Below are 27,854 nucleotides of genomic sequence, written 5' to 3' on the forward strand. Positions count from 1 at the left end.
TCTTGATCTTTATTTCCGCCTGCAATGGACCCGCAGCCCTTCACTCTCCAAACATACCGCTCCCTCAGCAGGTCCCTTTTCCCCATAGTTGCTGGAGAACTTCAGCACTCAACATAGCCCAATGAGCCATAATCTCCTGCAACCCTTTCGAATTCATAGTTCGATCTCAGCGAATATCGATTTCGCTGGTCTGCATTCGTAAGTCGGATCTCGATCTTCGAGAGAATTTAGACAAGTTGTCGAATGCCCCCCCCACCCGCCAGCAATGAATGTAACTTATTTCGCGAGAGAGGACAGACCTCACGAGGCGAAGACTACGCTAAGCTACATTCTGTTCCTCTGATGTAACCTTGGCTCAAAAAGTCCCTCATTCTTACGCAGTCTCCCTAATGCCCAGCTCCCAAGTCCTTGCCCGGGAAACCCCCTGGTTACTCTGGGCTCAAGGGGCCATGTGCACCAAAGCCAATGCCCATCGCGTACTGTTGTCCCATGCTTCAAAAGTGGACCCTGGAGGAAATTGTCCGCATAAAGCTTGTGCGCCCCGTGGAGACACTACGGAGCAAATCGTCCGCTTACGTAGCGTCCCTCCAACCTCTCAAGCTCAGGGGAAATATCGTTCAACAAGCAGCGCGCCTCTCAAAGAGCGGTATGTATTCCCAGACTTCAATGACGACCCTGCTGCCTTTTTGTGGGAGGGGCTACATGGCGACTCATCTCCTGAGTGCGTGGAAACCTCAAGGAGGCCACGACGAGGGGTTCGACCAATCAGAGCTCTCGGTAGTGGCAATACCTTGGTTGATCTCCTTGCTTGCGCAAAGATATCATCACGTACTGAGCAAGGATCTAAACCAATTACGGTTAGTCTATCACTTAGCTCACTCTGCTGGCAAAGAGTGATAACGGAAGCTCACCAAAACCTCACAATGCCGTGAGGAACGAAGTGACGAGAGTCAGCGTTCCTAATAAGTCAAGTCTAGCAAGTCAAGTTGGCAGGCCAAATTAAGCCTTGCAAATCAAATCGTCGGGCTCGCAAGCCAAATCAAGTCAAGGTCTACTCATTCAGACTTGCCAGACTTGCAACTCATATGGCATCTAGTTTTTCCTAACGTGCATGATATGCGAGCGCCGCAGACAAGCGAGCGCCGCACTATACTGTGCAGCTAAAATAAGTAAATCTTGAAATTCTAAAACTAGCTATATAATTCTTAAAATCTAAGAAAAATGCTTTTAACTATATAACTAAACATAAAACCGTAGAGTATTTTGTTTAGATTTTTAAAAAAATTTCTTTATATAGAAATAGCTAAGTATACAGTGCGAATATACTTTTTCTTAAAAAAGCTTATAAGCGATTTTTTTTTTAAAAATCTAAGAAAACTATATATTATATCTTATTATATAATAAACTTAGTTTATTATTTTTAGCTATTTTAAGCTTAAAATGGATTTTAAAGAATTTTTTAAATAACTTTTAAAAATAGGTAGAAATACTAAGAAATTTTAAAGTGCGGCGCTCGCTTGTCTGCGGCGCTCGCATATCATGCACGTTATATAACGTGGGATTGTCGAATTTTCGCGTCATAATTTTCACACGGAATGAACACAGCGATTTCTCATGCCACAAGGCGCAGTTTTAATCCTGTTTTGAGATTTAGAATCAGTGATGTCGAAATATGTGAATATTAACTTTAGCAAGCACTTGACAAAGCTATTTCATGGGAAACATATGAGCCGCTGCGGAGAAGTTGGAACTACAACGTTCAATACTACGCGGCCGTCTTAAGGGGCGCAGACACGTGAGCCGAGACACAAAATCATAAGCAATGCCTTTCCCTTACTCAATAACAACACCTCACCCACTGGACTCTCGCATAGCGCGCTCGTGGCTTAGCTCCGACGTATGAGCAGCTTAGAGAATTCGCCGAGCGGATCGTCAGTCTCAGCGGCGATAATCGACCCATTGGCAAGAAGTGGCATAACGTACATGATAAGCGAGCGGTGAATTTTTCACCACCTACGACAAATATTCTCTAATAGGACGAGCATATTGGGTGCCTCGCTAGTCGACCTCGAGCGGATCTTCCCCGTTGAAATTCCCCCCCTTCCCCCACTGAGGATGCGGAGATCAACTACACCTACATCAACTTCGGTGGCATGCCGGTGCCGGTGAAATCAGTCCCAACCAGAACTGGATTTGGTTTCATCCTCGTCATCGGCGACCCTCACGCGGTTTCGTCGCTCAAGAAGCGCGAGGACGAGCCCGAGAAGGACGCATATACTCTATTGCGCCTGTATTTGGACCAAATCGATGTCATGAATGTAATGACTATGAACTCGCTGTCGCATTTGGGATGTAGCATGACATACACAGAGGACAAGTGTAATGATGCCTTAGATACCATAAAACAATGCAACCCGAATGGAAGCTATGCCCACATGATAAGCGGCGGACGGTATCGCTATCTAGCATCGCCTCCAAGCATATAACACTGTATATAATAAGGGGAGCGGTTAGTTCGAGATCACGAATGCATCATCTCGTTTGGAGATTGAGTAACTTACCAAGTGACAAACGAGTCAGACCAGGCCAAATACCCTTCTGTGCCTTGAAGTTTTGCCTCCTTTTTTACTTGCTTATACGTCCTCGGCGGAGCTATTGAGTCTAGCTGCTTTATATCGCTAGTCTCGGAGTTTATGCTGCTTGACGACTGTGCGTCCTCGGGGTCCTCTGGGCTTGCGAGCTGGTTACTTCTGGCGAATTTATATCTATATCTTTCCTATCGTTAGGCCTAGAAATACAGGCCGGTCCTCGTCGGTTTGCGGACGAATATACTTACATGGCAGGAATGATATAAAAGACACACATAACGCCGAACAAGATAAGTGTGAAGAGCCATCTCTCTATTGGCCGCATCGGTGATTGGTCGTCGAGGCTAGTTGGGGAAGTATTTGATATCGTCATGATTAGTTGGCGATCGATAAGTTACATTACGTTGTTCCAGCTTACCGAAATACACGAAGCTCGTGATGTGGGGATTTATATGCTCTGCGGTTTGGTGTGAATGGTAGCTTAAAGTTGCCCAACCATCTGCTTAATATGGTTCTGATCAACCCAATCGAATTAGGATTGATGCGATTATCGATGCGAATAATGGGACAATTGTTTCTTGGTCTCCCATGTGATTGGACACATTGCAGCCATTTTTGGCCTGAAGTTGCAAGCAAGGCGGGTACTCGATATCCCTTCCGCAGTGGTGGCAACTGCCAGAATCTTCGGCAGCTGTCTAGTGGTTTCTGGCAACCACCAGCGGGGAACTCGAGACCATTTGCCTGTGCAAACGTCATCATTATGACAAATGCGTCGATATATGTTCGTTCCACGTGATCTCGCCTGTACTGGGTTATTCAGCGCCATTCTAGAAACACAGTTGGCAGGTTTCATGAGCCTTCGCGAAGATGTAGGAAACCCTCGATCTCGATCTTCCTTCCATCAACCGAGTAACTATAAAGCAAACGCTTCACATCCCTTGTCAATCCAGATTCTTCTCATCATCAGAACACATACAGAACAAACAACAACCACCAAACTTGCAAAGCACTTTATGAACGCGTGCAGATCAACTCTTTCTCGAACAATCTCACGAAGCCTAAAGTATCTAGCAATCAAGCCTACCCTCAACCAAACACGCACAATGGCTTTCTTCCCGCGAAGCCTGTATGACTCCGACGCCTCTTTCGCTCCCCTCTTCCGCCTCCTTGACGACTTCGACAGCTACTCTCGTCAGGGAATGAGCGGCCGTCGCACTAGTATGCCGAGCTGGCAGCCCAAGTTCGACATCCGCGAGACCGGGGAAGCGTATGAACTCCATGGCGAGCTCCCTGGTATCAACAAGGAGAATGTCCACATCGAGTTCACCGAGCCCCAGACTATGCTCATCCGCGGCAAGACTGAGCGCACCTATACTGCCGGTACCCCCCCTGCAGGCCTCATCGAGGGCACTACCACGAGCGGTGCTATTACTGAGGCTGGCGAGGGGGGCAAGAAGGCCAGTGAGGAAGTACACAAGTCCGTCCCACACGAGACCGGCACTGAGGCTACTGAGAAGGAAAAGCCCAGGGCCAAGGAGCCCGTCGACAAGGCCAAGCACTGGCTCAGTGAGCGCAGCGTCGGCGAGTTTTCCCGTAGCTTCAACTTCCCTACTCCGGTCGACCAGGAATCTGTGACCACAAGCTTTAAGGACGGCATCCTCAACATTGTGGCACCCAAGGCCAAGAAGCAAGAGTCGAGACGCATTGCTATCAGCTAAGCGATTAACGGCAGCTTCTGAATTATGACAGCTTTGAGCTGATTTCTAGTCTTCTCATGATCAAGGCTATTAACACCACTGGTTTCTGGCATGGAATTGATCTTTGCTGAGATTGTTTAATAATGTATGAAATATTGATGGCTTGCCTTGATTTCCTAGTCAGCGCTCCTAATAGTCCAATCAGTCCGTCTGGATGCCTCAGACTGCCCATTTAGTCCGTTTGACTTGGCTAAACTAAACCAGCAGTCCGTCTGACTTTGGTCAGACGGGACTAGCAGTCTGGCTGAGGTGTGCAGACTGGACTGGCAGTTTGACCGAGATGTGCACACTGAACTATCGGTCCGTCCGTCACCGTCAGACCAGACTGCAGTGCAAACTGCGGTCTAGACTATTAGTCTAGACACGTAACTGGTGGCCCTTCTCCATACCGGCCTCCAATGTTGAAGGCATCATGTCGCTTTACAAACTGAGGCAAAAGGGAATGCGCACACCATTAGTGCGGTCGTTAATCATGCCTTATGGCCTGAATGTGACACATCACATGATAATGGTCCAAGGCATCACGGAATACCTCCGTAACCACACAACGCAATTCCGTCGCTAAACGGAAGCTGGCATGATATAAAGAATGAGCTTCCTATACTCTTCTACATGGAATCGGGCACTCGATGGCCCTCAATTATCCTCCCTCGTGTGTGACGTCCAAGCCCTCCAATGACATCGTCGAAATGTCTCCTCGGCCACTCTCCTTCTCGCGTTCTGAATCATAGGCATCGGAGATAGCAGCCGTGGTTGCCGGATCGACATAGCAATACTAGAGCCCATAATTAGACAATCGAACACCTCACGAAGCGGAATGCTTACTTCTGAAGGGACTATCAGAGTGCTCCTGTCCCAGGACCGCAAACATTCCAAGAGATTCAAAGTTTCAATATTCATAGATCCTCGCTAGTCAGTTACCGTAAGTTTGGCTTTGGAGAAGAGTCGCTCTGTCTCAGTAGACATAGGCGCAATCGATAGAATGTCGATGGCCCAGATAGATCAACAGTCCACAGACTCACCGATGCCGGCATTGAGCCAAAGAAGATTCAATCCTATCTACGCTTGAACTCAGATACACTTGCTACACAGCAAGATATCTACAATTGCATTGCACAAGGGAAGCGGGAGCTTGCCAAAGGCCAAAGCAACATGCATGCCCTTGCCAATGAGCTTGAGAACGAAGGCTTCTGGAGTCAGATACGCCTTGACGAGAGTAGCAGAGTCACATCAGTGTTTTTTGCACATCCAAGCTCATTGAGATACCTCAAGTTATACCCTGAAGTGCTCATATTAGACTGTACGTACAAGGTCAACAAGTACAGCATGCCTCTTCTCGATATAGTTGGTGTTGATGCTTGTCAACGATCCTTCTGTATTGCATTTGCCTTTCTCAGTGGCGAGGAAGAAGGGGACTTCATCTGGGTTCTTGAACGGTTACGGTATATATATGAGCATTATGGGGTAACCCTTCCGTCTGTAATACTCACAGATCGCTGCCTTGCTTGTATGAATGCTCTTTCTTCTCCCTCTTGCTTCCCTGAGTCACCTTTGTTATTATGCCTATGGCATATCAACAGAGCGGCCTTAAGCTATTGCAAGCCCGGATTCACTCGAGAGAAAGACGATACTCAAGGGCAGGAAGAGTGGGATACATTCTACAAGTCTTGGCATGAGATCGTGGCCTCAACGACCGAGGATATCTACAAGGAGAGGCTTGAGAAGTTCAAGCAACGCTACAGCTCTAGCCACCTCAACGAGGTTGGCTACATCATGGAGACTTGGCTAGACCTCCACAGGGAGAGGTTTGTGAAGGCCTGGGTTCATCAACGCCTTCATTTCCAGCAATTCGTTACGTCACGAGCCGAAGGCATCCATCAGCTCGTCAAATCTCACATGAAGACCTCGAAAATTGACCTTTTTGGGGCCTGGAATATCATCAAGCTCGTTCTATTGAACCAACTCAACCAGCTCGAGGTTAACCAAGCTCAGCAGCAGGTCAGCACACCAATTGATATATCTGGGCCGCTGTATAGTAATATCCGTGGTTGGCTATCACATGAAGCACTGCGGCAACTTGATGCTCAACGGCAACGACTATTGAGAGAGTATCCTGCATGTACAGGAGTCACTGCGAGGACCCTTGGTCTGCCTTGTGCTCATATGCTTCAACCTTTGGTACAGCTCGATGAGCCCCTTCTGCTAGAGCAGGTCCACTCACACTGGCTTCTCCATCGCCCAGGAACCCCCGGGCTTATTGTTGAGCCTCGCAAGCAATTTGATCGCCTAGCAGCCAGTCCAAAGCTTCCATCAACAAGCACACAGCGTGAGCGTTGTGCATTTGAAGCCATTGAGAAAGCAGTACGGCCAAAGGCGCCACCAAAGTGTTCCAAATGTGGCAAGCTGGGCCATACATCAAGGTCTAAGGTGTGCCCCTTGCGCTACGAATATCTCGTAGAGGCTCCAACAGGATCCTCTACAACAACAGATCTGGTACAGACTCCTATTGAAGCCTCTACAACTACGCATACAACAACACATACAACCACTCGCTCTGTAACCCGCTCAGTATCCCCTGCATCTCTGTCAGGAACCTCTATAGTATCTGAGATTATAGCCTACACAACAACGCACACAACAACACACACAACAACTCATATAGTATCTCCTCCAACACCTACACCAGCAACTGCGGCTCCTACATTACGAGCTGATGACCCGCGTGCCATCTACCAACGGTACAAAGAAGCACGAGAGGCCTGGTATGCTACAGTGCCCCGGGGAGGGTTGAGGACCAATCAACAATACCGGAAGGCTATGGGGTTGCCGGCACGCTATAGCAACGCAGAGCTCGAATGGTGTATTGACTATAAGCAAATGGGGAGCCATTGCAGGGGGGAATCCGGTATGAGACAGTGGACTAAGGAGGAGAAGATGAGTTATCTTGACTGGGATAAGGCAGAGAACGAGCGGGTTGAAGCGGAGGTAGGAGAAGAGATGGCAGAGAAGCCTTTCTTGCAGCGGCGAGGAATGAAACACATCTGGGATGCTGCTGAGAGAGATGTTATGCAGCAGCGGGGAGGGGCCTAGTGGGAACGCCCCCCGATAACATTTGCAAAGTTGATACGAAATGTGATAAAAAATATATCATTTAAATGAGAAAGAAAAGGTAAAACTCCGAGTATAGGATTGGTGATCTGATGGCTTAATTTGAGGAGGTTGCTCATTCACATACGGATTGGGCTTACATAACGAATCTTATTTTCACAGCCGGCTGTGTGCGTAAGTCACGTGATATTAATTCACAGCCGGCTGTGAACGTATGAGACCCGGCCGTGACACCACTCTAACAACAACGAAAGCTGGTTTGATGGCTAAACCACGACAGTCAAAAGTAAATCTGCCACACTTGCCTCCGGGAAGTTTCGGCCCAGCGCTACCACCACCTACAATACAGGCCTTGGTTCGCTCCTGGTTAACTGTCCAGGAAGCCAGAGAAATCTATCAACAGTTCCAAAAATTCTGTATCCGAAATCAGCAGGCTTCGTAGAGCGGCATGACCCGTGAAAAGGCCCAACAATAAGCAGACAAACACAACTTGCAGACATTAACAACGGCATTGGGGGGCCCTTCTCAATCCTTCCCGTCTCTGTTATTCATTTCATCTAAACCATTTATTGGGTGGAAGGGATACATTCACGGAGCTTCGGTCTTATTTGCCTGATGAGCTTTTCGGTTCCTGCTGCGCGACCAGGAGTGGCGGAACTCTGCGCGGCCACAGCTTCATATCTTGTAGACCAGCTTCGACCACACCCGTTCCCTGATTCCCAGACGTGAGTTACTGGAGTATGGCATTAAAGCCATATTGCCAAACATTTTGCTAATCGGCTTAGATCAATTTATTGCTTATGAACAACCTGTTCTCTTGCTACTAAGGCAGACCTTGCGATGCCCTGAATTCCTGGGCGACCAACCGGAGACGAACACCGCCTGAGAGCCCGATGGCACATACCCACAGTCATCCTCGATCAGTCGAGCCACAATATGGGCTGTATTATACGAAAGATCGGGAGCAGAGCGATATGGTCCAACCCGTAGCCTACAGCTGTTATACGTATAAACATCCCGACGATCGCCGATCAATGCCCTCTGTGTTGACATCAAACGGATGAGCTGTAGGCAGGAGGACTTGTAGGCAAGGTACTGTCTGCTGCAAGTGGTGTTGGAATAATTGGGAGCTTCCCCCTCACTTCAGGGTCACATCACAAAGTCCTAGATTGAAAGTTGAAAGTCCTAGATGGAATCGCATGGGATATAAACCCCTGGGGAGCTCTCACCATGACAATAACAACAACAACCTTGATTTTATCAATCACACCCAGCATCACTGCGCAATTCAACAACAAGTGGTAGAGTAAGTCACCCGCGTGTGGAGGTCTGTGATGTTTTCGTGGCCAACACGCGAAATGATGTCCGTCACGTTGGCATGCTCATCGGCGCTGCTCGTCTTCTCGTAGAACGCCAGAGCCTCGGCATATTGCTCTGGTGCGTTGACTTTGTATTCGGTCGCGTCCTCCTCTATCATTTCGAGCACCGTCATGTTCGTGTCCCCAATGATGCCGTCGTGCACATCTCCTTCGATATGGTACCGCGCCCACACAGCATCGCCGTATCTCCCGTCGCGGATGGCTTGGATGTACATGCTAGCCCAGGGCTCGGCCACCTGCAGCCCGTTCTGGGGGTTGAGCACATCTTGTATGGAGTAGTCGAGAAAGAGTTGCTCAACAAGCGAATCAGAACTTATGCTTTCACATAAAGCATACCCAAAAAGGGCCAGGAATATAAGAACAAACATATGCAGATCAGCCATATAAAAAGAAAGGGCGTGATGGCTAATAAGGCAAGAATTTGAAATAGTAGGTGAGTGTATCTGAATAAAAGAGGCCTTATAGGATGCCTTGTATATTTATATCTTGTCGTGTATGACGTTGTATACTAGGGCTAGCCTCAAGCAATGAAATGAAACCGGGTGATCCCGTGGATATCGTTCCGGCCGGTCGACAGACTGAGGGTTTTACAAAGGTTCCCCGGCCCGGCTTCGTATATGCAAAGTACTGGCAGCTGCAGGGTCGTACGGATAATTCGGCTGTTTTGTATTGTGGAGATGGCCGAGTTATCCGTGTTTGCCAGGCAATTACTAATCCCAGCCAATTTACTACGTCACCGCCATTTGCGCAAATAAAAAGACAAAAAGACCAGATCAACTGACCCATACAACTGTTTCACTACTCCTATTGCCTTCCACTCACTGCGGAGCTTTTCACAGTCCTTACACGTCGCGAAGGCCTGATCTGGTATATAAAAGACAAACGTTAGTGATGTAGCGTATGCCTGTTCTTGACAAAATCGACATCTAACTGCATTTGCTAGCATAACCATGGGTAGCGAATCAAAGCTTGTTGAGCAACTCTTTCTCGACTACTCCATACAAGATGTGCTCAACCCCCAGAACGGGCTGCAGGTGGCCGAGCCCTGGGCTAGCATGTACATCCAAGCCATCCGCGACGGGAGATACGGCGATGCTGTGTGGGCGCGGTACCATATCGAAGGAGATGTGCACGACGGCATCATTGGGGACACGAACATGACGGTGCTCGAAATGATAGAGGAGGACGCGACCGAATACAAAGTCAACGCACCAGAGCAATATGCCGAGGCTCTGGCGTTCTACGAGAAGACGAGCAGCGCCGATGAGCATGCCAACGTGACGGACATCATTTCGCGTGTTGGCCACGAAAACATCACAGACCTCCACACGCGGGTGACTTACTCTACCACTTGCAGCAGACAGTACCTTGCTACCCGAGCAGACTGTGTCGCTTTACTTAATCACATGACTGATAGAAAGGCGCCGGTGGGCGATATACGGGGTTTATTTGTCTATGGGAGCTGCAGGCTACGGGTTGGACCATATCGCTCTGCTCCTGACCTGACATGGTACAAAGCTCGTGCCGTGGGCCAGCTAATAGAAGAGCATTGTGGATATGTACCACCATGTTGTCGGGACGTTCGCGTTTCGGGCTACTCGCCAATGAATTCCGGGCATCGCAAGGTCTGCCTTAGTAGCAAGAGATCAGGTTGTTCATAAGCAATAAATTGATCTAAGCCGATTAGTAAAGTATTTAGCCATATGGCTTTAATGCAATATTCCAGTAACTCACGTCTGGGAATCAGGGAACGGGTGTGGTCGACGCTGGTCTGCCGGCCTCGTTATTGGGGTCGCCGGGCTTGCCGGGCTCTTCAACTCCTGCCCGGAGGCATTCGACAAGGTACAATCTTACCAGACATTCGGCACTGACTCGCACGTTTTAGACACTCGGTTCAAGGTTGTCAGGGCTCGCTTTGAGTGATAGGGCGCGGGTGTGGGAATCGGGCAAGGCAAGCTGCTGCCCGATCACCACTATGCCCTGGACGACAAAGACACGTCTACAGTGGTGACGGACGTGTTACATATCATCAAGACCACCTGTGATGCGAGCAACGCACCTCCACGCCGGACTCGGGCCGTGAGGCTAGGCGATGACGACCCGTCGGGCCTGCACCGGCCCTGCGCTGTGGCATCCGAGTCGAGAAGACGGAAGATGGCCTGGGCGTTCTGGGGCAAGGGAGGCCGCACGGAGCAGGTCGAGAGCTATTTGAAAAGCTGGTGCAGGAACTACATAACCTGGTGCCCCCGAGTAAGGGGAGAGTACGCGGCGGGCACACAAACCGGACACAGGGCCCACTGACACAATAGATCTTAATATTAGCACGGCGCTGCCGTCTAACCAAGAGCAGGGACTACCCCGGGTCACGCGTGGCCTGTCGAGATACGGCGGATGCTGGCTCGGATCGAGGGGGAAGATTAGAGGTAAGGTGCTTACACCAAGCCTTCCCAGCCCGAACTAACGCCGCGAAGCCGAGACGCGATGGAAACTCCACACCTGGCTCGGCCGCTGTTCTCCAAACGAACGCTACCACGACTCCCTCCAGAAGAGATGGACAGGCTGATGGAGGTGGTTCTCGATGCGGTCCACGAACTGGTTCCACGGGCTAAACCATCGCCGTACGCGAAGAGATGGTGGACAACAGATCTTACGAGGCTTCGAAGGGCGTATACGTTCTGGAGGAACCTGGCGAGGTCCCAGCGCCGTATAGGCCACCGGATCGACAACCTAGAAAACAGAGCCAAGGAAGCAGCCAAAGAGTATCACGGCACCATCAAAAGGCAGAAGAAGGCCCATTGGGATGATTTCCTCGCAGACGGGACCAACATCTGGCAAGCCGCCACATACCTCAAACCCGGAGGTGGGATGGCCAGTGACAAGATTCCCCCATTGAACACAGCGGACGGGACGACGACGCAGGACAAGGCTGAGCAGGCGGAAGAATTGCTCAGTGCATTCTTCCCACCGCTGCCGGCAACCATAGAAGACGAAGGCTCGCGACCGCGGCGGAGAGAAGTGGCCATGCCGAACTTGACGATGGAGGAAGTGGAGGAGAAGATCATGGAAGCCAAGGCGTGGAAAGCGCCCGGGGAAGACGGGCTGCCGGCGATGGTGTGGAAACAGCTGTGGCCGGTGGTGAAGGAGCGCGTTATGCATCTGTTCCGTACTTCACTGGGCGAAGGACAACTACCGGACCAGTGGAGGAGCGCCAAGATCATTCCGCTCAAGAAACCGGACAAGGGAAACTACAGGATCGCAAAGGCATGGAGGCCGATCTCTCTTTTGTCGACGCTGGGCAAGATCCTCGAAGCAATAGTGGCGGACCGCATTTCGTACGTCGTCGAAACGTACGGACTGCTGCCCACCAACCACTTTGGCGCAAGAAAGAGGCGGTCGGCAGAGCAGGCACTGCTGCTCTTCCAGGAACAGGTCTACAAAGCATGGCGGAACCGCAAAGTGGCCAGTCTGGTTAGCTTCGACGTCAAGGGTGCCTACAACGGAGTGTTCAAGGACAGATTGCTGCAAAGACTCGAAGCAAGACGCATCCCCAAGGGGCTTGTGAAGTGGATAGATGCGTTTTGCTCAAACCGCACGGCCACCATCGTCGTGAATGGCTACACTTCTGAGCGACGGGAGCTGCCACAGGCCGGCCTTCCGCAAGGGTCGCCACTGTCGCCTGTGCTCTTCCTCTTCTTCAACGCAGACCTAGTGCAGAGCAGGATCGACTCGAAAGGCGGCTCGATCGCGTTCGTTGACGACTACTCAGCCTGGGTCACAGGGCCGACGGCGGAGGCGAACAGGGACGGCATACAGGCCATCATTGACCGAGCACTAGCGTGGGAGAGACGCAGTGGAGCGACGTTTGAATGCGACAAGACGGCTATCATCCACTTCACACGCGTCGCTAAACGCAGCAGTGATGCGCCGTTCATGATCAAGGGTGAGGAAGTCAAGCCGAAGCAGAAGGTCAAGATCTTGGGAGTGGTTATGGACACGAAGCTCAGGTTCAAGCAACATATAGCCGAGGCCGCTTCCAAAGGTCTCTCGGCAGCTATGTGTCTTAGGAGACTCAAGATGCTTCTACCGCACACTGCCAGACAGCTCTTCGTCGCCACCGTTGCTCCGGCCATGTTGAAGCAATACTGCGGGAGTAGAAGGTGTTATGTTATTGAAAGGTCTAAGTTACATAAGTCTCAGAGGAGCACAGCTCCTCACTTAGTATCCACATCCCAGCCACCAGCTGATCGGACCATCTTAGTCATACGGTCTCAACAGGCCATGGACTACGCTTCTGTCGTGTGGTCGCATGCACGCGGAGAAAGAGAACTAACCTGACTCAACAGGGCACAGAAAACAGGGGCACAGGCGATCAGGGGCGCCTTTCGAACGGTGTCGGCGGCAGTGGCTGAAGCGGAGGCTAGCATCCAGACAATATGCGAGCGGCATGCTCAGGCCGGTACAAGGCTGTACATCAACGTCCGGACTCTACCAAACACACACCCGCTGGCAACATTAAAAGTGTCAGCAAGCCGAAGATACATATCGCCGATGAAGAGACTGGCACTTACACATGCCGAGAGCGGATTCGAGCGAATGGAAACGATCCAAGCCTATGCGGTACCACCGTGGCACGGCCGCGTGTCGCTGGAGTGCGAGGCTGATCGGGAAGCGGCGGTGGCAGCAGCCGAGAGTGCCGACGATATTGTCATTGCGACTAGTGCTTCCGACAGGGGAGGACTAGTAAGCATGGGAGGCGTCATCTGCCACAAATCGCTTGGCCGGGCAGATAAGGTAGTCGCCAGGTACTCGGTCACTCTCGGTTCGCGAGACGACCAGAACCCATACACGGCCGAGCTGGAGGCGATAGCAATGGCACTTCGACGTATGCCCGACGGACTTCGATACCGAGAGCTTACGGTATTATCAAGCAGCCAGTCATCCCTAAAGGCGATTGCACGACCACGACAGCAGTCAGGTCAGGGCACCATTCGGCAGATCTATGATCACATCGAACGACTGGGAAAAGCAAATAACAGGGTCAAGATGATGTGGATACCGTCTCGAAGCGATGACTTCACCATGGGCCACATAGCAAAGAGGCAAGCCCGAAGAGCAATCGCGGCAGAGCGCACACCGGAGTCGTTACCATACCAGGCTCGCTCCACCCGGACCAGATTGGCGAAGTTGCAACTGCGGCAGCAACGGGCACTGCCCGACAGAGTAGGCGGCTACTCCAAGAGGATCGACAAAGCTTTGCCAGGCAAACACACGGAAGCGCTATACGATGGACTAAAGAGAAGAGAAGCCGACGTGCTCTCGCAGCTCCGTACGGGAATGGCGAGGATCAACAGTTACCTGTGCAAGATAGGCGCGGTGGAGTCGGACATGTGTGACTGTGGACAAGCAGCCGAGACGATGGAACATTTTCTGTTCCGGTGTGCAAAGTGGGAGGCAGAGCGTGAAGGCATGCGACAGGTTGGACAAAACATGATGGGAAACCTTTCGTTCTTTCTGGGAGGCAAGTCGACGTCGGATGGGCAGAAATGGGCACCTAACCTACAGGCGGTGCGGGCGACGGTCAAGTTTGCAACGGAGACGGGAAGACTGGGAGCGAATCGAGGGATATAACATACTTATCATCGAACCTAGGAGATACTAACATCCAACAGCCTCAGGTTGACAGACCATGCTTCAGCTGCTGAAGATAGGGTGCTGAACACTTGGAGTCATCGGCCTTCAAGCAGGCCTGTCAAACAGAGTCAAGCGAGGCTGGAACAAAAAGAGTCGGAGATAGTTGGGCTTTCTTGTGTGGTCAGGATCAACACGACGGAAGTGTAAATGGCTTAGCGTATCTAGCGGCCCTATGAGATTAGTTCTCCCGGGCGTAATAAAACATACATACATACATACCCTCCAGAAGAGGGTCAACGGTACGTGCGACTAGATACTCGACCGGCCTGCTTTCCGGCATTGGCTCGCGATCGAGGTCCCCGCGGGACCAAAGTTGCTTTGGGTCAACGGACCTGTGGGGTTCGTAAAAACGATTTTCTGCGCCCACATCGTCGAACACCTCTCGTCCATCGTCGAGACGCCCGTCGCTTATTTCTTCTTCTCGTCCGACCACGAGGGCCGCGAAGACCCCTACTTGGCCCTACGGTTGTGGATCTCCCAGATCGTGCCACGTCATGAGGGTGCATTTGAGCACGTTCATCAGAGACTGGAGTCAGACCCGGATCCCCTCACGACGCGCGCAACTGTCCTCATGCGCTCTTCTCGCAGCTCCTGCACGTCATTCTTGGCTGCGCATTTGTTACCAACGGTCTAGACGAATGTACCCATTTAGATAACAGCAACACCTCGGTCGCGAAATTTCTCCACGATGTTACAGATGCGGTTGCCGGGACGAGTGCCCGAGTCCTTTTTGTCAGCTGTGACGAGCCTGAGATCCGACACGCCCTCATGGACGACGCGCGCGAGAGCTTTGCCGAGTACAAGATCATGCCCGAAGACGCCCGATCCGACACTGCTGCCTACTCTTGGTCCATCGTCAACAAGAAACTCCCCAACAAAAGCGATGATGTCCGGTCGACCCTCTCCGAGGCAATGACCGATCGATGCCAAGGCCAGTTTCTCTGGCTTAAGATGCAAGAGGAATTCCTTAGGAGAGGGATGAACAAGAAACAACTTCAGCACGCTATTGAAAACACTCCAACTGGGCTTGACCATCTCTACGACCATAACTGGACTAGAGTCACCCGGTTAGGAGAATGGGAGAGGCACCGAGCCTTCGCCCTGCTGCGCTGGACCGCATTTGCACTACGACCCCTGACTGTCTGCGAGATCACCGAAGCTGCCCTTATTCTCGAATCCGAAGACCTGCCATTGGAAGATCTTCCCGATACTGTGGATGATGATGTTGAGACCGTATGACTAAGATGGTCCGATCTGCTGATGGCTGGGATGTGGATACTAAGTGAGGAGCTGTGCTCCTCTCAGATACATGTAACTTAGACCTTTCAACAATATAACACCTTCTACTCCCGCAGTATTGCTTCAACAGGTTATGAGCCCGGAGGGCGCCATCTTCCTCCAACCGCAAAAGCTGAGTGCCTTCTGTCTTGCATTTTACTTTCCCTGGACAGCACAAGAAGTCGAAAGACTTCCTTCCACTGCGCATGAACATTCAGCTTACCTGAACCTACTTCATTCTCGGGTGTTCGCAGACTTTGCAAATCAGCTGATAAGATATGTCTAGAAATAGGTATCTCGAGAAGGAGCCTTTAACCCCTCAGTCCAAGATACCAAATCCTAAACCATCGGCCCAAATCACTGAGGGGTTCTCAGACCGCAGCCTGGCCGACAAGCTGACAGATCTTAACCAGCCCCTCGATCTGCCAGACCTGACCGCGAGATGAACGGTATGACGCGAAAGTCGCCCGTGAGGACGCGTCACGCCCGGCTATTTTTGTTCACATTGCGAGGCGGAGCCAGCCAACGGCTGGAAAACCAACCCACTCAGGCTGACTCAGATGATGCAAGACCGTCTGAAGTGGTGTGTCAGATGATCGAAATCAGATTATCAACCCCTCCTCAGACAACGGGAGTGAGACTGTCAAGCTTACTCCGTCGGGGGACGAATCAAACGACTCCGATCTAATATAAACTCTCGCCGCAGACATCGCCTAACGAAGACAAGAAGACAACCCAATCCTCAACCTAAAACCTGTCGAAAGCTGTCTGTCCCCTCTGTACCTCGAACATCAGCCTCTCCGAAAATTCGCCATGTCACTTTCAAAGGAATCGCTCAACCTCGTTAGCAATTCCAATACCATTCCAAAGCTGGAGCAAACCAGCCAGTGGCTGACTTGGAAGAGAGAAATGCTGGACCTACTGGACATGTGCGGATACGGAGATCTTTTGACCAGGAATGCTCAACCACCAACAGAAGGGAACGACCTCACAACACAGATTGAGGCCTGGAGGAGTCGTCAGGATCGAGCATGCGGCGCCATACGCAGTCGTCTCGGATACAATGCCCGAGTGTTCACCACGGGGATACCAACGGCCCAGGGCATGATTAATCACCTTGAAACCCGGTATCGCCCCGTTGGAAGCGCCATCTTTCAAGAACTCGACCGAAGATATCAAGAACTCACCCTTGACTCTTGTGATTCAGTCATGGAATATGCAAACAAGCTTCGTCAAGTAAGGGCTGAACTCCTAGAGATGGATGAAATCTGCCAGATTGGGGAACCACACTTTGTCAACAAGTTCCTCTGTGGACTTGGCCCAGACTATGAAGTCTTCCTCACTGCTTTCAATCAGAACCATAACATCCTTCCTATCCGAGATCCAAACAATCGCAACGTCATCCTCAAAGAGGCCGTTACGTTCGAAACCGCAATCTTTGCCGCATCCCAAGAAGAGGACAGACAAAAAGGAGCCACTGCAAGGATTGCACACAGAGCCATGGTGGCCTGGGATACCTCAGGTTGTGGACACTGTGGAAGAAAAGGACACAACAAGTCAACTTGCTGGAAACTTCACCCGGAACTTAGAAGAGAGCATGAAAGGGCGGCTCACGAGAGACGACAACGAAAAACGCAGAGACGAGAGAAGGAAAAGGAGAAGACGAATGATGAACCGGAATCTGCTACGGCTGCGACTCCTGTATACATCCAGCCCGATCAAGCGAGACTGGCTCTTTGGCAAAATGACTTCCAAGGTCACCTTGGATTAATTGGCTCGTCATTCGGACTCTCTGGATCTCAGGCAACCCCCCAAGCTCGGGCCCTCGAACGGATCCATGTCTTGGATAGTGGTGCCTCCTCACATATTTTCTGCCGCCATACGAACTTTACAGTTCTCCACAAGTACCAGGGATTCCCGATCAATGGCATTGCAAACGCAACAGTTATGCCAGGAGGACGTGGAACCTACACCTTCCGAGTGCAAGGACCCAAGGGGCCACAGAATGTTACTCTCGACAACGCTCTCTACGTTCCGGAAGGATGCTCGAACCTGTTGTCCGTGTCAGCGCTGGAGAAGAAGGGTGCAGAAGTTCTTTTCCGAAATGGGAAGGCAGTGGTCACAAACAAAGGAAAGGTCGTCCTCACTGCAACAAGGATCTCAGGCGTCTATGTGGTCGACGAAGCTGAGGCAGATCACTTTCAAACCGCGTTGGCCTCCTTTTCAGTGGGAGACCCTCGACTGCATCTTTGGCACGAACGACTCGCACACTTGGGACAAAGAAATATTACAAGACTGATGAGGATGTCTACTGGAATTCGACCGGATCAGTCTACATCAAATCCATGTGGAGCTTGTGCACAAGGCAAACTCAAGGAATGCCCTCACGTTCGACCGATCAAGAAAGGAACTTACCCCCTGGAATGCATTCATGCGGACATTGCTGGGCCCTTCCCGGAAGTGGGAGTAGACGGGAGCCGGTACTGGGCCTGCTTTATTGATGACTTTACTCATATGTCCTGGGTATATCCAATCAAAAAAGAAGTCAGAGTTCGAAGAATGTTTCCAGCATCTATTGAAGCAGTTCGAAAGACCGGAAAGACGATGCCACTTCCTGCATCTCGATCGAGGAGGAGAAAATCGAAGCCACATCCTGATTATGTCCTGTCGGGACAGAGGAATTCATCTCTCCTACACGGCGACGGAGCAACACGAACAAAATGGATTGGCAGAGGTTCTCAATCGAATCATCCTAGATAAACTCACGCCCACACTGATCAAATCTGGATTTGCTTTGAAATGGTGGCCATACCTCCTCAAGGCAGTGAACCATATCCGAAATCTCTGCCCCACGGCAAGCATTTCCACCACTCCATACCAAGCCTGGTATGGAGATGTTCCCGACCTCAGTCACCTGCGAGTCCTCGGCTCACGAGGATGGGCTCTACTTCCATCCTCTAAACAAAAGAAGATGCAATCTAGGAGCATTCCCTGTCAGCTTCTCGGCTACCAGGGCAGTACGAACTATATTCTCCTTGACGAACGGGGCCGAGTCTTTGTGTCTAACAATGTGGTCTTCGCTGAAAATATCAAAAGTGTCGAACCAACACTCGACAATCTCACGCATCAGATGAGTGACCAGAGATCATCGCAACGGCGACGGGTAGACCGAGAACAGAACACCCACGTGGAAAATCCTCTCATTCTAGAACCGTCGCCCCTTCCGATCGCGCCAGGAGAGGCAAATGGAACCGAGGAGATTGGCCATGGAGAGACGACCTCGGATGAGTCCTCAGTGGGAGATCCAGGTTGGAATCCGGACCAAGAGTCAGCCAGATCGAGTATCCATGTTGCCACAGACGAGCACGAAGTGTCACCGGAAGCAACAGAACGGCACGCAGAGTCTCGGCTGCCCGAAAGATCGACCAGAGGACAGCTGCCATCGAGATATATACTGGCCAGCACAAACTTCGCCTTCCTCGCAACGATTGCAAGACAGCTGTACCTAGTTGCTCGCGACATCGACCAGTCAGAACCAAGAACCTTCAAGGAAGCCACTCAGGGTCCTCATGGAAGACTCTGGTGGGGAGGACTGAAGGATGAACACGGATCTCTAATCGAGAATGATGTCTGGACCCTAGTTACGCTCCCACCAGGACGAAAGGCCCTTCGAGGCAAATGGGTGTTCAAGCTCAAACGAGGGGAAAATGGGGAGATTCTGCGGTACAAGGCCCGCTTTGTCGTGAGAGGATTCGAACAAAGGGAAGGAATTGACTTCAACGAAACCTTCGCCTCTGTTGTCAAGCCAATGAGCTATAAGATGATCTTTGCCATTGCGGCGGCACTCGATTTGGAACTGGAACAAATGGATGTCAAGACAGCCTTCCTCTATGGCCTCGTAACTGAGGAGATATACGTGGAACAACCTGAAGGATTCGACGATGGAAGTGGGAGAGTCTGTAAGCTCTTGAGAGCATTGTATGGACTGAAGCAAGCTCCAAGAGTGTGGTACGAGACCCTCTCGACCTTCCTCGAGACACTCGGGTTCAAGTCTTTACTCTCAGATATGGGGGTCTTGGTGAAAGGTCACACGTTCATTGCGGTGTATGTGGATGATCTGCTTATTGCTGGACCCTCCAAGGACGAGATCGTAGCGGTCAAGCAAGCTCTGTGCAACAAGTTCAAGATGACAGACCTGGGCCCATGCAAATATTACCTAGGCATGTCCTTGAGAAGAGACAGGGCGAACCGATCGATCTCCTTGTCGCAGACAACGTACCTGGAGAAAATACTTCGAGACTTTGGAATGGACCAGTGCGCCCCTAATGCCACACCGGTTGCCACAAGCAAGTTCGGAGAACCAGACCCCGACTATAAGGCAACTGACAAACTCAAGCAGTGGTATGCAAAGGCGATCGGATCCCTGATGTATCTCATGCTTGGGACGAGACCCGACATTGCCTTTGCCGTCTCTTTATGCAGTCGACACCTGGGAAACCCAACCAACGAACATCAGACGGCTGTCAAGCGTATCTTTCGATATCTCAAGGGATCGCATAATCTGGAACTGGTGTACCAAGGAAAGCTGCAACCTCTTCTCGGCTACACCGACTCGGATTGGGCGGGAGACCAGGAGACTCGAAAGTCAACGTCTGGATACGTGTTCAACCTTGGCACGGGCGCTATTAGCTGGAGCTCGAAGAGACAAAGGACTGTTGCCCTGTCCTCATGTGAAGCAGAATACATGGGGCAAACGGGAGCAGCGAAGGAAGCTGTCTGGTTGAGAAGCCTTCTCCAGGAACTGTTGAAAGAATACAGGGAGGTCCCAGAACTGAAGACAACTGTGATCTTCGGAGACAACCAAGGAGCGATCGCAATGTCGAAGAATCCCCAGTTCCATGCAAGAACCAAGCATATTGATATTCAACATCATTACTGCAGGGAGAAGGTCAATGATGGAACTGTTGACTTCCAGTACATTCCAACAGGCAAGCAGGTCGCTGACGGGCTGACGAAGGCTTTGCCGAAGGATCGCTTCTTACGATTTCGGGAAGCATTGGGTCTCAAAGAACGACGATTGTGAGGAGGTGCAAAGATGGGCATGGATGGGAGACCTACCATGGACAGACAGGAGACCCACAGATCCAAGATTGCACTGAAGCGTGAGGAAGGTGCAAAGATGAGTTAAAGTGGGAGATCTTCTACGAATAGAAGAAGACTCACAACCTCAAGATTGCACTGAGCGTGAGGAACGTGCAAAGATGGACTGAAGTGGGAGACCTACCATGGACAGGAGACCCATGGACTCAAGATTGCACCGGATTTGAGAAGAACCTGCAGAGACGGGCATAGGTAGGAGATCTTCTGTGGACAGAAAGAAGACCCATGGGTTCAAGATTGCGCTGGACTAGGAAGAAGGTGCAAAGATGAGCTTAAGTGGGAGATCTTCTATGGATAGAAGAAGACCCATGAGTTCAAAATTGCACTGGACTGGGAAGAAGGTGCAAAGATGAGCTTGGAGGGAGATCTTCTGCGGACAGAAGAAGACCTGCGGTCCCAAGATTGCAAGACCGTGCAAAGATGGGCTTCAGTGGGAGATCTTTTGTGGACAGAAAGAAGACCTGTGGGTTCAAGATTGTGTTGGACTGAGAAGAAAGGTGCAAAGATGAATTCAGGAGGGAGATCTTCTGCGGACAGAAGAAGACCTACTGTCCCAAGATTGCATGAGGCTGTCAAGAATTTTCGAGTGCCTGGGTCGAGATGGCTCTTTCCCTGCAGTTTTCACCCACGAAGGTGTTTTTGGGGTTTTAACGAGGCTCGACAGGCGTGCACATCAAGTCCAACAGCAGCTCGAGTGGGAGTGTTGAGACCGTATGACTAAGATGGTCCGATCTGCTGATGGCTGGGATGTGGATACTAAGTGAGGAGCTGTGCTCCTCTCAGATACATGTAACTTAGACCTTTCAACAATATAACACCTTCTACTCCCGCAGTATTGCTTCAACAGATGACTACGTCAACAGCGAAATAGTTGGTCTTTGCGGCCCTCTCTTAGAGGTCAGGAATGATCCCGCCGATCCTTCTCCAGACCGACGGACAGTCCATTTACCGCACTTTTCCGTCCGACAATATCTTCTTCGCCAGCTCCCTACGCCAGGCTGGATTCGACAGAACGATCGCTTGCAAATCTCTCACGAGAAGCTCCAAAACACCATACTTGCCAAAGCCTGTCTTCAGTATATCAGCTTGCGCCAAGTTTGGGATGGTGTTCTCTATGATTCTCCAACCCCTCTTGGCGTATCGTTTCGAAGGTATGCGGCAACGACCTGGCATCAACATGTCAACTCGGGCCTACCCAACGACGCGGAAACAGCCAGGCTGTCCATTGAATTTCTCAGCAGGGATAATGCTGCTTGGAATGCTTGGAGAGCATTGATCGAGTCAGAGGATGCAGAACGACAGGGCAAAGAGACTGAGGCCATCCTCCCTGGCCCTCTGTACTACGCAGTAAAGCTGCATTTGATTGGCACGGCAATTTCCCTGATCACTGAACAAAACGTGAATGAGACCAGCAGTCTGGGAAGGTCAGCTCTTGGCATTGCCTGCACCAACGGGTCCATAGATGTTGTTGACGTACTTCTTAAAAAGGGGGCCGACATCACGGTCGCGGACAATGATGGATTGACACCACTGAATGCAGCATCAGCTAATGGCCACATCGAGGTGGTGAAGCTGCTTCTCGAGAAGGGGGCGGATGTGACGGTCGCAGACGATGGTGGACGGACACCGCTGAATTCAGCGTCAAACAACGGGCATGTCGGGGTGGTGAAGCTGCTTACTGGGAGCTTGAACTCTGTCTGAGGACAATAGCAGATGAACTCGAACTTGGCGGTCCTCTTTGGCTGCTTTCAACACCAGGCCAAACAGGCGGCTGGCGTTAAGGTGCTGGTGACATTAAACTCAGGCCAAGTCTACAGCCTTGCAGCTGTCGATGGTGTAAAGGGACGCGGCATCTTCAGAGCTAATTGATTTATTGTCGTGCAGTTGAAGGACCGGGTAGAGTGTTGGGGCAAAGAATGGAATCAATTGCCTACTTTCATTTTATGTTACGTCTAAAGTCCCTTAATTCTCATAATGACAACGTCCCTTCTAACGTGCCAGAAGAGATGGCCACCAGGGCGCAAGTCCGGGAATCGCTCTCGATCGCCGGCGCGACTGGGTCATCTCGCCGCAGAATCGCTTCCTGTTGTAGGTCCTGACAGCCTGTATATCAGAGCTCCTAATAATCCAGACCAAAAACTGTACTATTAGTCCAAACTGCAGTCTAGACTAATAGTCCACGGACTATTGGTCCAGTCCGCGTCTCTCGGATTAGACTGACAGTCCAGTCTTGTGAGGGATCGTAGTCAATGGGAGGTCAATTGATAGTAAGGGTCGGGTTCTAGATACAAGACGTAGCGCAAAGAGATCAAAAAGAAGGACAGGTTCAGGTTCAGGTTCTATTCCTACTCGGTTTCAGCCGTCATTCCCCGGCAGCCATGCCCGGTAAGTGGGGTTTGTTTGGCCTATCCGGAGAGTCTCAGCTGTTTTGACTCCAGGCTTTGTGTTACGAGCAGAAAGAGCAAACAGGATACGAACGGAAAACGTCGGAGCTCGGAACGGAACAAACAGACCCCGGAGGAAGTGGTGTGTGGTCGAACAGGTCGAACGGGGACGAGTTCGACCACGTTCGACCAAAAGTGAACCTTAACCTTAAATGGTCGAACAGGTCGAACGAGAGCTCGTTCGACCATGATCGACCAAGCAAATCAGAATAGTATATATAGCTTCACTCACTCCCACTTCCCTGTCTAGATAGCTCTCCAGCTTTTAATACAACTTGACTACTCAAGAATACTTTTGATATTATCAGACGTGATTCGCCACCCTACACTCAGTACGTTACACCCCGTTACAACTGCCAACATAAACCAATTCGGTTACGGTTTACTACGTTGGGAACACCGACCGTCACAGCGAACCCCTAACCATACTACTTGTCAAGAGGGTATATATTGGAAGACAATAGTATATTCTATACTCAACCTATAATACGAGACATAATAAGATAATACGAAATAAATATAAACCCACCACTCTAACCCCAGAGAATATATATTCTAACAGGCGGTACAACCCAGCCAGACGGCAAATCCAACAGAAGGTACAGTAATGGATAGCGCCTTGCCAATGCCCTTACACAGAGTGCACTCAAATACCGAAGCTTCGCATTCAACCGTATACTTCATCCTTCCATGCTCGTTGGAATTATCACCGGATCCCTCCCTTGGAAGATTGCGCATAACTAGTTCAATGGTGCTAGGCATCTTATAGTACTTATCGACTTTCGTCTCATACTGACGGCATGATCCTTCTCTGCCAGGGCGCGTGTCAGGGTGTCGGCAAACTTCGGTAGATTCTTCTCGCTCGCCCGTGAACTTATCGGACTTGGATAGTTCTTCAAAGACGGCGGCCATCTTGTCCAAGGCGTCGGTCGCCGGGTCGCCGGAGCACTCCCACTTAATGGTGCACTTATCGCTGACAGTGCGCTTAGTTGTATCGCAACTATAGCTCTCTTCGTCGAAGGCATCTCGGGCTGTAGCCATAATGCGTGAGGCCGGCTTGTTGTAAAACTCGACCCAGTCGGCATTCGTAGAGCCCCTGATCTCTGTCTTCTGAGGTTCGGGGGTCGTCGGCTTGGGGGAGGGCTCGTCGTCGTCATCGGCCTCGGCGGGATTGACGTAGGCCTTATTATGGTGATTGCAAACATATGCGCTCGAACACCACTTGCCGTCAGCCTGCTGATAGACCTTATCCTTGTGGTACGAGTAACAGGTCAAAGGGTAAGGAAAGTCAAAACTGTGATAGGCGAATCCTGCCTCATTGGGGTCTTTGACGTCGGGTTTAAGAACCACAGCAAAAACTTCGTCGTTGGGCATAGTGAACTTGACGCCGTCTTGGGTCCAAGGATATTGACCGGACCATGGCACGTTAACCATTAAGGTTGGCTTATTTGTCTCGTCGCCGTTACCCGTCCAGACGTGGCTATTATAGTAGAAGGCCTCATTAGAAGTTGCGCCGCCATCAGGGCCCTCGCCGATACCGCAATCAGCGAGGATGAGGTTTTCATTTGGTAGTTCCTGCGAGGTGACAAGAGGAATATATAAAAGAAGGGTTAAGACCGCGGAGGCGAAAACCATGTTAATCGATGCCATGATGCGCATATAAAAATGATGCCGCGACTAGAGGAGGTGCTTCTCTTTGTTGTTTTGTTAACATAGTACCCAGAGGTGAGGCTGGTCTTTATATTGAGTTCACGAAATGAAGCCTCATCCTGGTCTGGATCTCATGAACAAACAACATTTGTATCCATCCCTGTTGAAGTGGGAGTGTCGGATCTAAGCGAGTGGGGTCTCGTAATCGCCGAATATTGTTGATCCACTCTAGTAGGCATGTCAGATCTAAACGATTAGTCCCAATGATCGCCGAACATTTCTGATGCATGATGTATTTATACAGACATAAGCGGAGGTTACTCAAGGAAAGTTGGAGAGGTCCCCGAGAACCACGTCTAGAACACAATCTTCGGCTTTTGTAGTGGTCGGCGACTTACTCTCAGGTACTTTGATGTTTGCTCCCCCGGTAGTTTTTCTAATTGGCTGAGGCTCACAATGTGCTTTTGCAGAGAATGCCAAGACGCCAAGCGGACCAGTTTCTACCAATTAAGAGGAACAGTCAGCGGGACAATGCCGACCAAGCCCATTGTCGCATTTCCCATGAATATCGGGACGGCCGCCCGCTTACTTCTTGGCGAACAAGTGCCCGGTATTGCGTTCACTGATTCAATAATTCCCAAGTTAGCTATCATAAATATGGCTTATTTTAACCTCAAGTCCATAGTGACTTTGAGCGCAGTTAACGCACCAGATAAAAAGAGCAGCGTATCACCCATAATCACTTTATTATTTGCCATTTTTTACTCATTGAATCATACACCGACATTCTCATCGCAATGAATCTCAACGCGGAATCTGCCTACGAGCCTTACTCTCACCAAGGACTGTTCCATGAAATGGAGCATGGTCGTGGTGGGAGGTCATCTGACGCCGACTCAGCTCAATTGCTCAAGAAGCGAAAGAAGACAGTCCAGGGTTCCCCCCGGATTATCGAGGGACTTCAACTTCTTTTAAGAGTTCTCCAACTACTTCATGGTTTAAGTATATTGGCATTGACGCTCCATGCCGCCATTGTGTGGCGGATAACGCGCTTCAGGATCATCGACCGCGGGTCTGATTGGGTAATTTACCAATGGCCTCACACAGACATGAGGCCAACGTGGACTATGATGGGCATCGCCGTCGGTACAACTTTAGCCCATATAGGATCTCTTATGAAGTGTACCGTGGTATGTTTGCGAGTCCCTGAATCTATTTATGCGTGCGACTAAGTCTTATTTAGGTCCGTCAAACCGCCTGGCGCACGCGAGCAATCTACGCTGGATCCATATTCATCATAGCTGCCTGGTCTGCTGCCCTCGCCTACTTCAAGGTATCTAACGAGAATGCCAAAAAGAAACATCATGGTTGGGACCTCTGGTCTTGGACCTGCAATGCTCGACATAGGAAGGGCGAGGTTAACTGGAATTCGCTGTGTATTGAAATGGTATGAATATTGATGCATGCCATTGGAACTGGCTAATTTTTACTCTTTACTTTAGGATTATTGCTTTATTGCATGTATCGTGGTTGTTACGATGGAAGTTGTTGGACTTATTACTTTTGTCTTTCTTCGCCCCACTGCTCAACATCAGGGCAACTATGGAGTGCTTAATGGCTAGGGTTAGGTTTAGACTCAGTTCTCTGTTCACCAAAAAAAACTGTCCGCTTTTTCCAATACTAGTTCCAGAACCATGGCAGCATCTCACCGATGTTGAAGGGTATGATGTACAACATCGTGGCCAACATGATGCTTGTAACGTGCGCTACGCATCTAATGGCCATTGCCGTCGTGAGAGCCTACTGGGAGCACCCTTGGCTTGCCCTGTTGAGGACCGTCTGCAAGACGGGCGTCTTCCTTGTTACTGGCTTGCTACTCTCAAGCTAGAATGCAGACCATGAAGATAAATCCCCAACTGGAATCCCTACCATATATTATAGTTGGCTCTATACTACTTAAATTTAGTATTAGTTTTTGGTTAATAGCTAGTTATATAAACTCAATTAAACTACTATTTAGCCCCTAGGGGTAAGATTTACATAGCATTAATTATTACTTTCTATTATTATAATATATAAAATATTTCGCTTTTATAGGTTAAATATTTATTATCTTCCTCGTAATCAGTGTGGTCTCTAGGGTTGGGGTTGAGGTCGTCATGAAAGTCTTTGTAAAAATTCAAACGTCGGCCAAAGAGCACGATTAAAAGTCTTGAAAATTCCACCACCACTAATAAGCAAGTAAAAATCATACCAAACGATGAGAAAAAGTGCTATTAATCCGATTACCAGTAAAAAGAATGTCCTCATCTCCATTTGCGCCTTTTTTGCTGCTTTTTATTGTCGATTTCATAGTCAATCCAATTCGAGGCCAAACCCAGCCAAATCTTGCTTATGAAATACCGTTACACCCTTATTGGTGGCTTTTAACGGCGACCAATGTCATTGCGTTTAAACGCGGACGATATCCACAAGGAATTTCGTCAAGCCAATAGGATTAAGAACAGGAGAGGCAAGCCGCGAGCGGCTTGCCCATAGAGCCTTGAGGAACGAAGAAAATGGCTAGGGCGCCATTGAAAGCCAAGAGCCTGGTGTGGAGATTTTCAGAAATGCTACTTCCAAGGTTGCGTGGGGTCGTCTTATATTTTCCGTCCCAAATTGTTGTTGTTGTTGTTGTTGTTGTTGTTGTTGTTGTTGTTGTTGTTGTTGTTGTATTATTTTCCGTCCCACTGGGATTCCCCCAGCCAATCTCCGCGCGGGAGCAAAGAGACGTGCTAAGCTAACGTAGGTAGATAGAT

General features: G+C 50.1%; 7 protein-coding genes and 1 pseudogene across 8 annotated transcripts, besides 1 other annotated feature; 6 read left to right on the top strand and 2 right to left on the bottom strand.

Moving 5' to 3' along the window:
- Positions 1-3,692: 3,692 nt before the first annotated feature.
- On the top strand, positions 3,693-4,307 carry NCS54_01468400 (SHSP domain-containing protein; the record flags this gene model as incomplete). The annotated part of the gene is made up of 1 exon (XM_053159822.1): positions 3,693-4,307. The coding sequence occupies one exon, from the start codon at positions 3,693-3,695 to the stop codon at positions 4,305-4,307; it is 615 nt and encodes a 204-aa protein (XP_053015797.1).
- A 4,435-nt stretch (positions 4,308-8,742) lies between these two features.
- Positions 8,743-9,234, bottom strand: NCS54_01468500 (Hypothetical protein; the record flags this gene model as incomplete). Its single annotated transcript, XM_053159823.1, has 1 exon — positions 8,743-9,234. The coding sequence occupies exon 1, from the start codon at positions 9,214-9,216 to the stop codon at positions 8,743-8,745; it is 474 nt and encodes a 157-aa protein (XP_053015798.1). The 5' UTR covers positions 9,217-9,234.
- Positions 9,235-9,777: 543 nt separating this feature from the next.
- Positions 9,778-10,372, top strand: NCS54_01468600 (annotated as a pseudogene). Its single transcript has 2 exons — positions 9,778-10,167; positions 10,352-10,372.
- Positions 9,778-10,372: a sequence feature.
- A 4,920-nt stretch (positions 10,373-15,292) lies between these two features.
- Positions 15,293-15,763, top strand: NCS54_01468700 (Hypothetical protein; the record flags this gene model as incomplete). Its single annotated transcript, XM_053159824.1, has 1 exon — positions 15,293-15,763. The coding sequence occupies one exon, from the start codon at positions 15,293-15,295 to the stop codon at positions 15,761-15,763; it is 471 nt and encodes a 156-aa protein (XP_053015799.1).
- An 852-nt stretch (positions 15,764-16,615) lies between these two features.
- NCS54_01468800 (Retrovirus-related Pol polyprotein from transposon TNT 1-94) lies at positions 16,616-20,885 on the top strand (the record flags this gene model as incomplete). Its single annotated transcript, XM_053159825.1, has 2 exons — positions 16,616-18,012; positions 18,479-20,885. The coding sequence occupies 2 exons, from the start codon at positions 16,616-16,618 to the stop codon at positions 20,883-20,885; spliced, it is 3,804 nt and encodes a 1,267-aa protein (XP_053015800.1).
- Positions 20,886-21,684: 799 nt separating this feature from the next.
- NCS54_01468900 (Hypothetical protein) lies at positions 21,685-22,663 on the top strand (the record flags this gene model as incomplete). The annotated part of the gene is made up of 2 exons (XM_053159826.1): positions 21,685-21,711; positions 21,761-22,663. The coding sequence occupies 2 exons, from the start codon at positions 21,685-21,687 to the stop codon at positions 22,661-22,663; spliced, it is 930 nt and encodes a 309-aa protein (XP_053015801.1).
- Positions 22,664-23,961: 1,298 nt separating this feature from the next.
- On the bottom strand, positions 23,962-25,056 carry NCS54_01469000 (Hypothetical protein; the record flags this gene model as incomplete). The annotated part of the gene is made up of 1 exon (XM_053159827.1): positions 23,962-25,056. The coding sequence occupies one exon, from the start codon at positions 25,054-25,056 to the stop codon at positions 23,962-23,964; it is 1,095 nt and encodes a 364-aa protein (XP_053015802.1).
- A 1,175-nt stretch (positions 25,057-26,231) lies between these two features.
- Positions 26,232-26,678, top strand: NCS54_01469100 (Hypothetical protein; the record flags this gene model as incomplete). Its single annotated transcript, XM_053159828.1, has 3 exons — positions 26,232-26,246; positions 26,300-26,503; positions 26,559-26,678. 3 exons carry the CDS (start codon positions 26,232-26,234, stop codon positions 26,676-26,678), a joined length of 339 nt encoding a protein of 112 aa, XP_053015803.1.
- Positions 26,679-27,854: the final 1,176 nt, after the last annotated feature.

This window comes from Fusarium falciforme, chromosome 13 (assembly GCF_026873545.1).
Source record: "Fusarium falciforme chromosome 13, complete sequence".
NCBI lineage: Eukaryota > Fungi > Ascomycota > Sordariomycetes > Hypocreales > Nectriaceae > Fusarium > Fusarium falciforme.